Source organism: Lepisosteus platostomus, chromosome 10 (assembly GCF_059453375.1).
Source record: "Lepisosteus platostomus isolate fLepPlt1 chromosome 10, fLepPlt1.hap1, whole genome shotgun sequence".
In the NCBI taxonomy this organism is placed as follows: Eukaryota; Metazoa; Chordata; class Actinopteri; order Semionotiformes; family Lepisosteidae; genus Lepisosteus; species Lepisosteus platostomus.
The window spans coordinates 21,878,645-21,895,030 of record NC_142620.1 but is presented as its reverse complement, the minus strand read 5'-3'; the positions used below and the strand labels follow the sequence as shown (position 1 = coordinate 21,895,030).

Below are 16,386 nucleotides of genomic sequence, written 5' to 3'. Positions count from 1 at the left end.
AATAAAGACACATTAGAGGAATCTCAGAAACTGGTGGGTAACAGGCACTGCTAATTGTGTGCAAGTCCATAAAACCATCAACGAAAAGTAATCCAAGGAGGAAACAAATCGATCTGTTTTTTCTTCAAACGAAATGCAGCCATTTCTTTGTCGATTTTATTTACTAGAAAATACTTAGATAAAAATTAGTTTAGACAATGAAAGTCGCACATCTGTTACACAGACTACGACTTCAATTTCGGTTCGTAAACAAATTGCATTTTTTCTTAAAACAATGGTCAACCTGTTGCTATTATTTAGCATTGGTATACAGAAAACTCGTGATTTCCATCTAAATACAAAATCACAGGCTGCAGACAGATCTTTTCTGAACTTTCAGTAACACAATGTTTTCTGCTAATGGGGTCTCCTTCGAAAACCGTTTTGATATATAGCTCTGAACGTCAGTGTCAGCTGCAGTCAATTTTGTTTTTTATTCGAAATAGCAAGCAAGAAATATTACAATTTATTCATTTACCCCTTTGAACCATTTATATATATGACGGTGATGCACAATGATATTTACTGTAACCTAAAAGGTGTTAAAATAATGTTACCAAAGGATATACAATGAATGATACGAAAAAACTCTTTATTAAATTTAACCGAAACATTAAAATCCGTTTAATTTTGGTTGCCATTTTGGTTGTAACTTCAAAGAACAAGATGTTGAGAATTTTTTTTATCTTACAGCGACAATACAAGAAAGACACCGTGCAGCTGCAAAATACTCTATCAAAAATTTAGTGCTTTTCAGAACAATTAAAAAAAAGACCAGGTCTTAGGAATCAGCAGTTATGATTGTACACTGGAGTAGTTGGTAAAAGTAATGCTATTGAAATATTTTCATTGATACAGACTATAAAGCAAATGCATATGCAAAATTGTGCTTTTCTTAATAATTCCAAAATCTCCAATGACACATTAAAATAAAATCTAACATTGCTATTGCTATTAAGAGTAACCGAACTCCTCGAAAAACATAGCTCTTCAGTAATAAATGAACCTGTGCAAAAAAGTTCATAAATGTCCACATCAAGCTGAAGTCTTTGTTCCGAGAGGATTTTGCTAACGCGGGTAGTTTAATCCCAACAGACAGGCGACAGTGATTACTAGTTACTGTAAAATTAATCAAATGCAGTTCAAATGCTTTCTTGAGATTATAAGCTGCAATTCAAAAGCTGTACTGCAGTCCAAGACCCGACAGGTACCCCGGTTACCAAGCCCAGTGATGCCTGGACGCTGCAGGGCTAGTTAAGTGCTGATAGCCGGGAATCAATGTCAGGGGAGCGGCGTGATGAAGGGGCTGGTACCCATGGAGAGCAAAGGACGCGGGCGGTGCTGATGTGGAGATGCCGCAGCCAGGTTTGTCCTGAAACTGTGCCGAGTCGATGACGCAGGTGTGGCACGGTTTTCCGTCCCTAACCAGCACCGGTACGACCACCCTACGCAGAAGCGGGGTCTGGCTGAGGTCTGTAGATCCCTCTGTTCTGGCTCGTTTCATTTTGTATCTGTGGTTCTGAAACCAGATTTTCACTTGGGTCGGTGTCAAACTGAGAAGATGGGCGAGCTGCTCGCGTTCCGGGGCGGAGAGGTAGCGCTGCTGCCGGAATCGCCTCTCCAGCTCAAAGGTTTGGGCTTTGGAGAAAAGAACCCGTCGCTTCTTCTTTTTTTCGGCTTCTGTCTCTGAACTGGGCTCTGCTTTCTGGGTTGAATCTGGAAATGTCTCTGGACAGCTCTCGTCAGATGCTAGAAGGACACAAATAGTTTATACGACTCTCTGTAGGCAGTACTGTAAATGCATTTTAAAACAACGTAATTAACCACATTGGACGTGGTTAAACGCCTCTATTGGATGCAAGTCTATTGAAAAAAACGAATTATGCTAAAATGTCGAAGACTTATCTAATTTAATAGAACTATGCTTTAAATGTTTGAGAGGTTTTTAATCTAACGGATTAAGTTACCTACGAAATGTCACCTTGAAGTCTCAGTATCTCCTCGCTTAAAAAAATGTGAATTTACAAATAAATATATCATTCACATAAAATAATCATTCCACAGAAACTTTGGCAAAGTAGAACATTTAATCGAGAAATATTAGTACACAATCGTGTAATAAAAAAACATTACAAATATCTTGATCTAATTAAGATGTTGAATGATTATTCAGTCTGGAAAGTGTGTTTTTTTGTGTAAAATTAAAATATCTCCAGATACTTACATAGGCAGTGACTTCTGTCACCTTCTGACCACTCAGAATATGAAGAGGCAGAACAGCTTTCTGGGGAATGACCCGCCTCATGCTCCGGTAAATCCAGAATACTACGAACAGTAAAACTGATTTTTGCAGAAACAGACATCATATAGCGATGCGTTGACGGTGCATACAATCCTTAAAAATAAAAAAAACACACACCCAAAAACGAAATCCGACGACTCCGCTAAAGGAGAACGAACGGAGAATAGGAGGTGTGCGTGCTGTCAAATCGCAAACTCGAATATTCGCGTCGTTTACGCTGCGGTGTTTATATAAACAGCTCTCTGCACTCCAAACACTGGCGGCTTTCAGATCGTCCCTCTCCGTTGGACACTAAGCACCTGAATGACTCAAATGCCCAAGCCCCTGTGAGGGGAAGGTGTAAGAACCCAGAAGAATAATACAGACACTTCCCAATGGCAGCAGGAAACACGCTTTATCATTACATATTCAGCCTGATTAGCCAAAAGTGGGAAACAGATAATGGTAATTGTTGCGGCTGAACTACTTCTTGGGTGGTAAGTGACAACAACCAACCCCCCTCCCCAACTAACATTACAGCTATTTGCATACAAAGTGAACCATTAGCAGGCTGACTATATTTGATTTTACCAATTTATTACGGATGTTTCAGATCTTGTTTGCACCAGGTGTATGTATGTATTCCACAGAAAGCCCGCGGAACGATCCAATTGGAATACACCCTAACCTAAAAAACATTCATATTTTACACATTCACATTTTTCAAAGGATATTTGCACAGGCCCTGTACGGTCTTGGGATTTTTAAACTGATTCGGAAAAACAAGTCAGAGTCTAGTGTTTTACTCGTGGGGTCCACAGTAGTTGAAATAATAAATCAATCGAAAGAACGGATTTTTTTAATAGACTTCCACGCAATCGTCTGTTTGAGCAACCAAGTCACACTGAATTATTCCTATTTTTGGTCCCAAACCGTGTAGGAATAAAGACGTTGAAGGTAATTTCTAAGTAAAATACACGTTTTCTCGACATACAAACTCTTTATGAAATATGATTAATTTGCCCGTGTTTTAAACAGTCCCTCCCCTCCCCGCCATATTCTTCAATGCCGGATTTCTATGATATGCCTTAGGGTAGGTATGACGCAGCGAGATTAATTTTTAAAATACATTTCGAGGTCGGTATACAGGACTAAGAGGTCTTGGCCAATGTCCTGCATATTTCTTGAAAACGGACGGCCTGCTCTAAGGTTCCCAGGCAGCGCTTATTGCAACCACCTATCACGTGTGCCAGCCGAGAGTAGACTCGTTATCTTCCGTGCTCCGCGATCGGCCTCACAAACATCCTGGGTGGTCGAACTAAAGGGAACACAAATACACGCCAACTGCGAGGCCAGGAACAAAAGCGGGAAATGTAGCCCTAAGTCTTGGACCCGTTGGAAGCATTTGTTCCAGTCAAGATTTTGCATTTGTTCAGTGTCGGAATAATGCGTGATTGACGCCTCCTTACAATGTGCTTTAACTTTCTCGGATAAATCCGAGCTTGTTCCTTGTTGTCATGGTTTTCAATGGGATTCAATGGATTCGGGCCACTATCGACTGCTTCACGTCTACTGCAGCCAAGTCTATACACAGTTATTAGTTATGCGTTTCCAAACGGAATTAAAAGCCTTTTAATTTCTACTATCAAACGAAATCGTTGGCATCAAGGTTTTGACTTTGTGAATAGGAGGATTAAAAAAAATCATGACAACGTTTGAATAGTTTTTTTTATGACAACTGACTTTCACATCACGGGATTATAAATTAGATGTGCTTCACAACAGAAACATAATTCACCGAAATTTATGGTTTATTCATATGCACACGGTAGTTGGTGTTTCCCCCTTTTTTAACACAGATACTAATTTAAAAATGTAACGGTGAGAGTTTTCAAACGACTACAAGGAGAGGGAAAACATCTCCCTTTTTAAGGATGCACACAGTGACTTTATTCATTAGGTACTTAAATTCGTTGACACACAGATTACTGTATGCTAGGTAGGCCCGTCACAAGTGTTGTTAAGTTTACCAAGGACTCTCAATTTAAGTGTAAACCTCGCAAGGGAAAGAAAAGTCATGTTCAGACGTTGAAATTCCTTACTTCAATGACCTCTCGTAGCCTCTTAATCTATTAAACACCCATAGACAAAAGTGCGCTTCGCGAAAAAAGTAAAGGGTACTTTTAAACTATTAAGGACTCTTCACCATCAAATATTTGCTTTGGTTATTAGAGTCCTTTTTGATGTTTCGTGTAATTCAAAACGTAATAACATTCTTATATCAAGTGTCCAGACACACTCAGAGACTTTGAAGAATATCATATCTGATCTCACCAGCAATCAAAATGGCATTTTTGTGTAAAACAAAACATGCAAACCTGTATTACATTTTTACTAGTTACATTTACCAAGAGCACCCGAAAGGTTGAAACAGAATGCAGAGACAAAGGCAAAGCCCTTTCATTAATTCAATACACACTAAAAACAAACTACAGGACAAACAACAAACACAAAAATAAGTTAGCAAACAAATAACACTGTTAATCGGATAGGCGTGTAACTACATTGTGAAATATGTGACTTAAGTTTTGACGTTTGGGAGAACTGTTGAACGAAATTAGAAAATAGGATTCGTTTGCTGTCCGTTACAAGCTGTAAAAAAGGGTAAAAATGAGTATAATATATTAATTTCAATACAGCTTTCGCTGCAAGATATTAATATCTGGTCTAGGAGATAAAAAGCACGAATCCAACTTGCTATTATTAAACTCGATTAATTTGCTTCCATTATCATTTTTGTTCTAATCAAACAATATTTTAATTTTGCAATTAAGACTGAAGATTAAAAGTTTGAAAGACACCATGGTATTGAATCTACAAAGTGGGTGATCTGAAATTTACAAATTGGGCGGATTTAGGCAGATCTTAATATCTCGGACACATTCATGTATTTTGTTTAAATACAAAGTCATTCTGAGTTATACGTTATTTAAATTTAAATTTATTTACAATATATACCTTCAGAGGTTTTAAAGTGCTTTTTATTTCGAATTTAAATATTGTAGATATCTGGAACGAGAAAAAAATAAGATCAATATTTGTGCAGTGTTTACTAACGATAGGTAGATTATTACAACGCGCTTTTACATCATAACAATGAACAAGAGAATAGGTTAAAAACAACATAATTTGGTATTCAAACAGTGACAATTATTTTATTTTTCACATTTCACATTTCATAGTGAAAAACACGGCAAAACGAAAACTTGGTACAGTAACACGTTCCGCAAATATCTGTTCATTTTACCGCTAAATTGAGCTGTCCCCGATTATGATTAAGAGCTACCAGTTTTTGAAGGAGGTACCAAATAAAAAAAAAGATGTGTTACTCTGTGAAAATCAAAAGAAACTGACATTATTTTGATAGGACACATCAGAGTGTCACTGTATTTAAAAGAAGTACTGTAGGCCTACTTCCTGTTATGGAGATTTAATGATCGTAGTATAACCGGGTTTCTGACCGCGCACCTGCATTACTCCCAAAAAAAGACTGTTCTATTCAAAAGCATCACCTTGGTGACGAGAGAAAAATAGAAACTCCGGGGGCTCACCCCTGACCCCCAGTGGCATTTTTTAAACGAGAGTTGGAGGAGACCAGCAGAGGTCCTAGTGTTGATTTAGTTTGTCGTTAAATCCTTGGAGTGACAACGTACCCATTCACAGAGAACTACTGAGAAAAAAAAAAACACGAATACCGAATGGAATAGTGCCAGATGCATTTATTTTCATTTATTTACTGCACTAGCTGCTGTGCTCTGCCATTATTGCTCTGTAAATTGCAGAGTATGTCGTACTCATTGGGATCATATTTTTAAGAGTTCTCATAGATGAAAAGGCCGTGGCATTGCTAAATGTTTATTCACTTGCTATGTATTGTTTATTGACATGAAAGGGTTTCTTATTAAAAACACCTGTAATGCAGACACCCGATTTTAATTCCTTTGGTGCTCGACAGCTAGTAAAAAGTGGCCACAGACATATCTAATTTAGCACTTACCCATTAAGAAAAGAAACACAGCGGTGACACAGCTCCTATCTGTTTTCATTACAAATAAGCCGTAGTAAATAAAATAAAGATAGCGTACCTCAAAAAGGTGCTTGTGTTTTTTCAATAAATCAGAAATGTACGATACTCTCAAAAGTATAATCTGGAAATCAAAAGAGAACAACATCAACACAAATGATTTTTAAAACGCAGCGTATCATATCTTTGTTTTAACAAACTTCGGTGATGTGATCACAGACTTATATAGTATGCGTATAAACACGCGTCTTCATTTTAAGTTCATTTTGTTAGTCATGTTTAATTTGCCAACATCGAGAAAAAGGAAAAGCGGAGGGAGAGGAAAAGAGGGAGATTACGAGTTAAAATAACCGAAAGTTTATCATTAGGTGCATCTCGGGTGTTATTAATTTGTTAGTACTCAATTCAAACAGCTATTGTAACCTTGTTTATTTCTGTGGTCCAGAAAACCTAATATACAACGAATAATATTAAAAATATAGATTCCCATTACATCCTAATACTTAATTTTCCCATTGGCCAAAAATAAATCAATTTTATTATTTTATCTTAGATCCTACATTTTTTTAAGACCAAATAAACTCTTTGGAGAAAATCAGTTTTTTCAAAAACCCCTCTAGCTCCTGACTCCGTAGAGAAAAACCGCCCGGCCCTCGAACTGTAGGCACACAGCTCCCTCTAGAGGATACTTAGTGCTGCACTCTTCACTCAAAGTAGTTGTTTCAATATCTTTAACAGGAACTCGGACCTCAATTTAGTCGGTAAAAGTTAACTAATATGTAAAAATAATATAAAAAACTTTTACCAGTTTTCACAGTTTTGCCATTTAAGATGTATAATTGATCTGTTTATTTTCAAATAATCTATATTTAAGCATATTGTTTATTCTTGTATTCTTAAACCCTGATTTTAATCTTAATACCCTTACTTATTAGCAAAGCCTGTGCTTGCTTGTGTGTAATAGTTTGTCACAGGGGAGTAGAATTAAGAATTAAAAGACATTTAAGTATGAATCTGACAATAGCAAGCCTACACTTCATACAAGCCCTGATACTTGGCGGTAGTAGAACGATGTTTATGAGCAAATTGAAAAGATAGGGTGCCATTCAGTCCAACTTTCCTGTTCTTAGCATTTTATGAAACCAAGGATATCATCCCTTCTCAAACAATCCTAAGGCGTGACCTTGAACGCCCACGATTCTTTGTTTAAATAAGATCTTACTATTTTCAGTAATGATTTCTGCTGTCTTCCACTGTTCCTGTTTCATTGGTGAACCTGACGTTGTCCATTGTGTTCAGGACTAAAGAGATTCATCACCTCCATTCCCAGAGATTAATGTCTTTTTTTTTGTCTACAGCAAAGCCCCTCCTTTCTCTGAAATGTGCGGGGTTTTTTAAGCCCCTTTTACTCATAAAATTTTTAAGAGTCATGATTATGGCATAAATTTGGTTCAAGGTTATTTGTATGTGTTCTTCACCTCCTCCAGATGTAAATCAGTTTATAACTAAGAGAAAAAAAAGTCTATTGACTTCTGCAGCACAGGGACCAGAATGTCACTGTTTATTTTACAGTGGTGTGAAAAAGTGTTTGCCCCCTTCTTGATTTCTTATTTTTTTGCATGTTTGTCACACTGAAATGTTTCAGATCATCAAACAAATTTAAATATAAGATAAAGATAACACAAGTAAACACAAAAAGGTTTTTATTATTAAGGGAAAAAAAAATCCAAACCTACATGGCCCTGTGTGAAAAAGTGATTGCCCCCTAAACCTAATAACTGGTTGGGCCACCCTTGGCAGCAACAACTGCAATCAAGCATTTGCGATAACTGGCAATGAGTCTTTTACAGCGCTGTGGAGGAATTTTGGCCCACTCATCTTTGCAGAATTGTTGTGATTCAGCCACATTGGAGGGTTTTCGAGCCTCAACCGCTTTTTTAAGGTCATGCCACAACATCTCAATCGGATTCAGGTCAGGACTTTGACTAGGCCACTCCAAAGTCTTCATTTTGTTTTTCTGAAGCCATTCAGAGGTGGACTTGCTGGTGTGTTTTGGATCATTGTCCTGCTGCAGAACCCAAGTGCACTTCAGCTTGAGGTCACGAACAGATGGCCGGGCATTCTCCTTCAGGATTTTTGGTATACAGCAGAATTCATGGTTCCATTTACCACAGCAAGTCTTCCAGGTCCTGAAGCAGCAAAACAGCCCCAGACCATCACACTACCACCACCATATTTTACTGTTGGTATGATGTTCCTTTTCTGAAATGCTGTGTTACTTTTACGCCAGATGTAATGGGACACACACCTTCCAAAAAGTTCAACTTTTGTCTCGTCAGTCCACAGAATATTTTTCCAAAAGTCTTGGGGATCATCAAGATATGTTCTGGCAAAACTGAGACGAGCCTTTGTTCTTTTTGCTCAGCAGTGGTTTTCGTCTTGGAACTCTGCCATGCAGGCCATTTTTGCCCAGTCTCTTTCTTATGGTGGAGTTATGAACACTGACCTTAACTGAGGCAAGTGAAGCCTGCAGTTCTTTGGATGTTGTTGTGGGGTTTTTTCTGACCTCTTGGATGAGTCGTCGCTACGCTCTTGGGGTAATTTTGGTTGGCCGGCCACTCCTGGGAAGGTTCACCACTGTTCCATGTTTTCGCCATTTGTGGATAATGGCTCTCACTGTGGTTCGCTGGAGTCCCAAATCTTTAGAAATGGCTTTATAACCTTTTCCAGACTGATAAATCTCAATTACTCTGTTTCTCATTTGTTCCTGAATTTCTTTGGATCGCAGCATGATGTCTAGCTTTTGAGGATCTTTTGGTCGACACTTTGTCAGGCAGGTCCTATTTAAGTGATTTCTTGATTGAGAACAGGTGTGGCAGTAATCAGGCCTGGGTGTGGCTAGAGAAATTTAACTCAGCTTTCCAAAGATGTGATAAACCACAGTTGATTTATGTTTTAACGTGGGGGGGCAATCACTTTTTCACACAGGGCCATGTAGGTTTGGATTTTTTTTTCCTTAATAATAAAAACCTTCATTTAAAAACTGCATTTTGTGTTTACTTGTGTTATCTTTGTGTAGTATTTCAATTTGTTTGATGATCTGAAACATTTCAGTGTGACAAACATGCAAAAAAAGAAGAAATCAGGAAGGGGGCAAACACTTTTTCACACCACTGTATATATCATAGAATTGTGGTCCTGTTTTAGAGGACTTCCTTGAGTTATCTAGAAGATAACAATGCCAAATGAACAAAAATACCTAAAGCACATTTACAGGTTGCTTCTTTAAGGCTACAGCTATATAATATAGAGCATGGATCTCCAACCCTTGTCATGGTTACTCTTATAGGTCACTTGTTTTCAAAGGTTGTCACACCTGTAAGCTGTTGACGAATCAAGCAAGTAATATGTTCAATTAAGTGCTCTCTGGACCTTGAGAGCTGAAGAGCACTTAGATTTTACACCCACTGCACATGATCACTATATGGTGGCATGCTGGCACAGTACTTAGCACGCTGCTGCCTTGCTGTGCTGGGTTTAATTCTGGACCTGCAAGGAGTGTAGATGTTTTTCCTGTTTTTCCTGTGTTACTCTGGATGCTCCATTTTCCTCTCACAGTGCAAAAAATAGTTGTAGATGAATTGGCTTCTGGGAAAATTGACCCTGGTGTGAGTATATATGTGTCTGTATCTGTCTTCCCTGTGATGAACTGACATCCTGGCCAGGGCGTACCCTGGCTTGTGCCCGTTGCTTGCTGGGACAGGCTCCGGCTCCCCCGTGATCCTGAATTGGGAGAAGCAGTTAGAAAATGGATGGATGATCATTAAATTACTAGGTGTCATGATTGTAATCCCTCCCCCTTAAGGGCGCTCCAGCTCTTTCACATTTTAGATGATTTTGTGTACCTGCTCCTTGTTCCAGCCTCCCTACAAAAGCCAGACGCTCACTCTGTTCCTGGCTCTGCATTGGAACTCGGACGCCCGGAGGCCTGCCTATCACCGAGTTGCCCTACGTCCGCGGCTCGAAGGGCATTCGCCTCCTATTGGCGTCCTGAACCAGCCGAGTCCAGGACTTGGAGCTCCTGGACCCATTCCCCCTTTTTTCCCTGACTCTGACGGATCCCGCTCCGGTTTTTAACTTTGTCTTGTTCGTCTTGGATTGATCACCCGGTTCTGGACTTTTGCCTGTACAGGATTTCCTTTCGGACTGCCTTTGGACTGTTTGCCTGGACCACGCCCCCCAAGCCCCTTCGTCACACCCCCCTGTTTGTCTACCAGCCCAGTTCCTCATCTGCTCCCCGTGTCTGTTCACTCCCTTCTGGATTGTGCTGTCTGCATAGGGTCCTGAAAGACGCATCATAATACTAGGAACTGAGATGAAGAGATAGGATCCCTTCATCCCAGTTAAAATGCGGAAAAACTCATGTGTAATGCTGGCAGTGATGGGATCAGGGTTATGATGACCTACAAAACCTACTAGATTGGGACTCTAGAAGGATCAGGTTGGTGACTCCTAAAACAGTTTCTCTCAATAGTAACCTCTCCTTTATAATGATGACCCATTGTCTGCTGGATTACAAGTATTAAATATGCTTTTTAAAATAATCACACTGAATGCTCTTAAGGTTGATAGAAGTGAAATATCAGCAGATGTTTAAAAGAAATCAAAAACACAAAGATATCAATTGCATAAGTATTCACCCCCTGAGTCAAATATATGGTGGAAGCACCTTTGGCATCTCTTGCAACTGCAAGTCTTTTGGGGTTTCTGCATATCTGAGAACAGGTCACCTCTTCAGGCATCCAGCTTGACTTGAGTAGAAACAGTGCAATGTGGAAAACATTGTCTGCTGTCCAGGCATTGCACCTCAAAGTATTCTCTGTTCCTCTTGCTACTGTGTCATCTGTCAAGGCCACAGATACAACTCAGATATTGAGATGGGGGAAAAATTGGGTATAACTGAACACTCACATTCTTTGGGAAGCATTTGCGTGTTAATAGTAAATTGGTGAGTCTTTCAAAGCCTTCTTTCAACATAACTCTTGGTTTTAATAACATTGCATATAGATGTCTTTATGAATTTAGGACTAAAAAACATTTAATTATGGACATTCTGAAAAATAAATATAGAGTTGTCAGTTGGCTAAATTTTATTTTAAAATTACTTTGGCATTTTGTATGGGATCTACTTTTTCATTGAAATTTGAGACTTGTAATCTGTCTCTCAGTGTTGCACACACTTAATGTAATACATTGGACAGTCTGATGTGTCTGAAATGATTTATTTAAAGAGGCAGGTCTTGTTTCTCAGGCCATTCAGCTAGAATCTATGATCAGTACACATAATATGTAGAGCAAAGACTTTGCAGCTAGAAGCTAAAGTCTTTGTCCTTACTATAAGGAGCCAGTAATGAAACAGAGTTTTAAAACAGCCCACTCTCACAGTGATGATTTGATGGTGTGAGTAAACAGCATCTACCAAGTATTCGGAATCTCATTATAATACAATAATTTTCTTTGCAGCATCCTGCTCGAATGAGGGCTGATGAGCCCTATTCTTGGAGATTCACAATCCATTTGCTAAATGCATTATCACACTTAGAGATGTGCAGGAGCCACAGCCAATCACAGCAAGCAATGGGCACAAGGCGGGGTACACCCTGGACAGTTTGCCAGTCCATTTCAGGGCAGGGCACACACACTCACACTAATGTACCAACCAGTATGTCTTTGGACCGTGGGAGGAAACTGAGGCATGCAGAGAAAACACATCCGAACACATGGAGAAAATACAAACTTTTTCTCCACCCCACCATGATTACCTGATTCTTAAAAACTTGAAATGTGATTTTTTTAAAGAGATTTGAAGGATTTTTTTGTTTAGATTAGAAACTCAGATATGACAGGAAATGCCAACTGTGGTTCAGTGAGCTACATTGTGTCAGCATTTTCATTAAGAGTAATTTACACTTCTAAATTAATCAAATTAGGTGTCTACAGGACGATGATGAAAGGAAAATCCATAATTCCATCTGAATTGTGGCTTTCCAAGACCTGGAATGGCAAAACATTCTCTTATATAGCCACACAGCCTCAAGATCTTGGTGAGCTCATCCTGAAGAGAGTAATAATAATAATAATAATAATAATAATAATAATAATAATAATAATAATAATAATAATGATATTTACAGTGAAGTATTCAGTGTTCTGTTTTATTAAGAACACTTTTTTAATGTTTAAATATTTATCCAAATCCTAGAATTCAGGCAGTTGAAATCTTTCCCATAATCAGTAGGACAACAAATGTGCAGGTCTATATCTTAATTTTCTACTCCTTTGCTATACTTGAATTGCGTCCGACTGAACCACATTTTAAATTAATCAACTAATCCCACCCAGCAATCCAGGACACGCGGTGAAAGAGCATGTGTTTAAAATTATTCCATAATAAAATCAGAATGTATTGGTTTTAATTTCAAGATTCGCATAATATGCCAATCTCACAATAATTGAACAGCAATTTATGAACGTTCTTTTTCCCTTTTTTTTGCTCGATTTCTACGTTAATTTCTTTCTGTCCATTTTAGTTTTGGGACCACGTCAAACATGTTCTGTTTTTGATTGCTGGGGCAATTGTTATTTGATTAAACTGTATGTGCACTGTACACCTCTAATGAACCAATACAAATAATGTAATTCAACAATAATGGCTTTTAGGTAAAATGTGCAACGATATTTTTTTTAAGTAATCCTTATGTCAACAATATAATTGATAGTTAACATTTTGCCCGAGACCTTCAGAGACAAATGCTTAGTTTTTGTATATACTGTACCTGAAAACTCCGAAAGTCTGGAATACAAACCCGTTGTATTTTTTAATAGATTTTTAAAGAGCGGACAAAACCCCGAACACTTCGATTTTGATGTTAAATTCGGTTTTGAAAATTACTTACTTTGATTTCCCCTTCTGAAATCTAATTAAATTATTCCGAGGAGGAATTGCAATGTTTATAGCTCGGTTTCCTGAACGAGCGCTGTCGGAGTACAGATACTACATGTATCCAATGGGAAATATGTCCAGGACACCGGGGTTAAACTCCTGCTCTCATCCGAAGGACGGCTCCTTTTTACAGTATGGGGTCCCCGTCATGCTACTGGTGCATTAGGACCCACAGAGACTGCAGGGTGAGGGCTCTCTACTGGTCCAACTAACACCTCTTCCTTAGCTTAGCTTTCCCAAGAGGCCTCCCTTTCAGGTACTGACCAGGCTCACACCTGATTAGCAGCAATGGGTTGCCAGTTGTGAGTTGCAACGTGATATACTGTAGCTGCTGGCTATAGCTATATGGCTAAACATATATATATATAAATGTTTTTCTTCGTTAGTCTTCGCAATTCTTATTCTTATTTGTGCGTCTTTTTATGGTATATAGATCCGTTATGCGCGTTACTTAATTTTTACCACGTATGTAACTAGAAAGCAGAAAACGTTTGAAAGATGGGGTTAAAAATAATGTTGTGAAATCATATGATGTATCATGTGGAAGGAGACCTCAGCCTGTTTGCGGTCACATTAGTACTGTGTTGCTGTCAAACCCAAATTACCGAGTCAGTCACAAGAAACGGTTAATTTGAAAGGTGGCGTTTAGGCCCGCGTATTTTCACGTTTAACGTGGATGTGAGAAACGTTTATTTTTATTTGCTTTGGCAACACTGATTGTACCCATCGGTCATGCTAAAAAACACCTTGAATTGAATTGAATTGAATTGAGTTGAACAGCGCTTATTGCCCTACCGAAAAGTTCTGTTGTTTGCAAGAGGTATTTTATGTGGTGAATCTGAACTTGGATGGTGCTTTTATACGGTCTTCACTGCCATTACAGGATTAGAGGACTAATACTACTGTAAAAGCTTATGTTAAACTAAAAATCAACAATTTATAAGAAAGACAACGGAAGAGTGGAGAGGGCTATTTTTCTCAATTGTCGTCTTTCAGAATGCATATTTTGGTTTCACACAGATAACCGTCTTTACTTGGAATTGACAACCATCTCTTCGGGACTAAACAATCCTTAACCGTAATTCCATATCATTCTGAATTAGATCTATATTCTACATGGGTGTTGGTTTTAAAACCTAAAATAAGTAAACGCTGTGTTTTTTTTAGTTCAGATAAAAATAGTGAATCCCATCTTCAAAATCCAAAGGGATAATCCTACAGTATGTATTGTATATAAGACGCAACAAGTTTTAAACGTTAACACTCGTTAACTCAGCAGGTGGCGCTGCATTCTAGTACAGTACAGTATCTAAGATAGTAATCCAGTTTTTGCGGCATCGAGCTAGTCTGGGAACCCAGCATTTTGCTTCAAAGCATTTTGCTACAAAGTGCTTTTTCTCTCTCTTTCTTCAAGGAGATGACTGGGTTTTTATCATATTAACAAATGCTATGAATTAAAATCATGGTTAAGAAATCGTTAAGAAATCAAGACGCACTAGTTGCCTTATTAAAAACAGGTGATTCAGCTTGAAAAAAGGGTTCTTACTAACTCAGTGTATCAGTATTATTATTAGCACGTCATTTACATTTGTGTTACTAAGAGGAAATACAATTTCGGACTCACAATACCATAATAATGATTTACATTTCAACACGTTGTCTGTTGATATTAAAAGAAAAAAATATCGTGTATATTTTTTTAAAAATTCTGGTTGCCTTTTCTATGCCCTTTAACTTGTAAGTATAGAACGAGAGCGTCACACAGTTGTGAAATCATACAATATGATTTTGAAGTTACTTAACACTGATACTTAGATTATTTGAAATACTGTAGATGACAAAAGTAAATTTAATCCTGGACTAGCAGGAAATGTAATATTTAATGATGACGAAAAACAGCCGACAAGACTCGCAGCTGTAAAAATGATAGATTATTAAAAACATCATAACCTTGTTTTTTGTCCTCTTAAGGAATTTACTACATTCAACTGAATTTCAGAAAGCGTTTACGTTTATGTTGAATCTGGCAGAAATATTTGTGTTAGCCAAAAATCAGTTGGAACTTGGTAAGAATACACTGACGTGCTCTAACAGCGCGGTGTCGTTTTATGCGTTGGCGTTTTATATTGTTAACATACAAACATATTAGTAACTGAAGTCCCTGTACCAATGCTTTATAATATCGTGGTAAATATTGACTCTAGAGAAAAGAGAATGTATATCGTATGTGCTTCCCAAATTACGTTAAATACTTAATGCACAATTAAATATTTAATAACAAAATCCGTTGGAAAGAGAATAACACTATTTTCTGCTTTTAAAGTCGCTTACGGAAATTTTAGAACCATTCCAAATGACGCTTTCTTATTGTCACTTCACACGCTGATAATCTTGCTTCTTTGAAAAAAGTTTTTCTATTAACGTAATTTCCTAATGAATTACGTTACGTCTCAGTGAATCATACACAATTAACGGTGCCGCTTTGCATGAAATATATTGAAGACTTGTTGAAAAGGTTCTTGCGCATCTGTCACCTACACGACAATGGAATTTGGGATTCGGGTAGTTTAAGAAACATTTGTTTAATGTACAGTATGTGGCATATGCATTATATTAATATAAACTAGAGAAAGCATCACCCTAACAGTCCACTAATCCCGTTGCGACGGTAAAAGGGTCCTGAAACTAGCCTCAATTTTGAATTAATGAATTTATTGATGGAGGGTTCAATAAATAAAAAATGTTTGTAAACATGTTGTCAGCTAGTTCATCATTTCGCCGATAAAACACCCATTCATTATTTAGTGTGCATTATCTGGTTTCGATAAGCACTTGCTTAAAGTCTGTATTCACTCTCAAACACTTACCTTCTGTCCATTGTGCCAAACCATAGTTTTTATATTAGAAAAGAGAAAAATGTTAAATCGATTTCCACTTTCTCAGAAAATAATGGCACTTTAAAAGATATACGCAGTGTGT

At 37.9% G+C, this 16,386-nt stretch overlaps 1 protein-coding gene across 1 annotated transcript; it reads right to left on the bottom strand.

Moving 5' to 3' along the window:
- Positions 1-614: 614 nt before the first annotated feature.
- On the bottom strand, positions 615-4,145 carry nkx2-9 (NK2 homeobox 9). Its single transcript, XM_088648794.1, has 2 exons — positions 2,264-4,145; positions 615-1,788 (listed from the first exon to the last, which is right to left on the bottom strand). The coding sequence occupies exons 1-2, from the start codon at positions 2,403-2,405 to the stop codon at positions 1,256-1,258; spliced, it is 675 nt and encodes a 224-aa protein (XP_088504920.1). The 5' UTR covers positions 2,406-4,145; the 3' UTR covers positions 615-1,255.
- Positions 4,146-16,386: the final 12,241 nt, after the last annotated feature.

Excerpts from the sequence above, each read along its gene's own strand:
- nkx2-9 (XM_088648794.1), bottom strand. The coding sequence starts at position 2,405 with ATGATGTCTGTTTCTGCAAAAATCAGTTTTACTGTTCGTAGTATTCTG. Across the intron at positions 1,789-2,263 it reads TGACAGAAGTCACTGCCTAT|CATCTGACGAGAGCTGTCCA; the intron begins GTAAGTATCTGG and ends GTGTCCTTCTAG.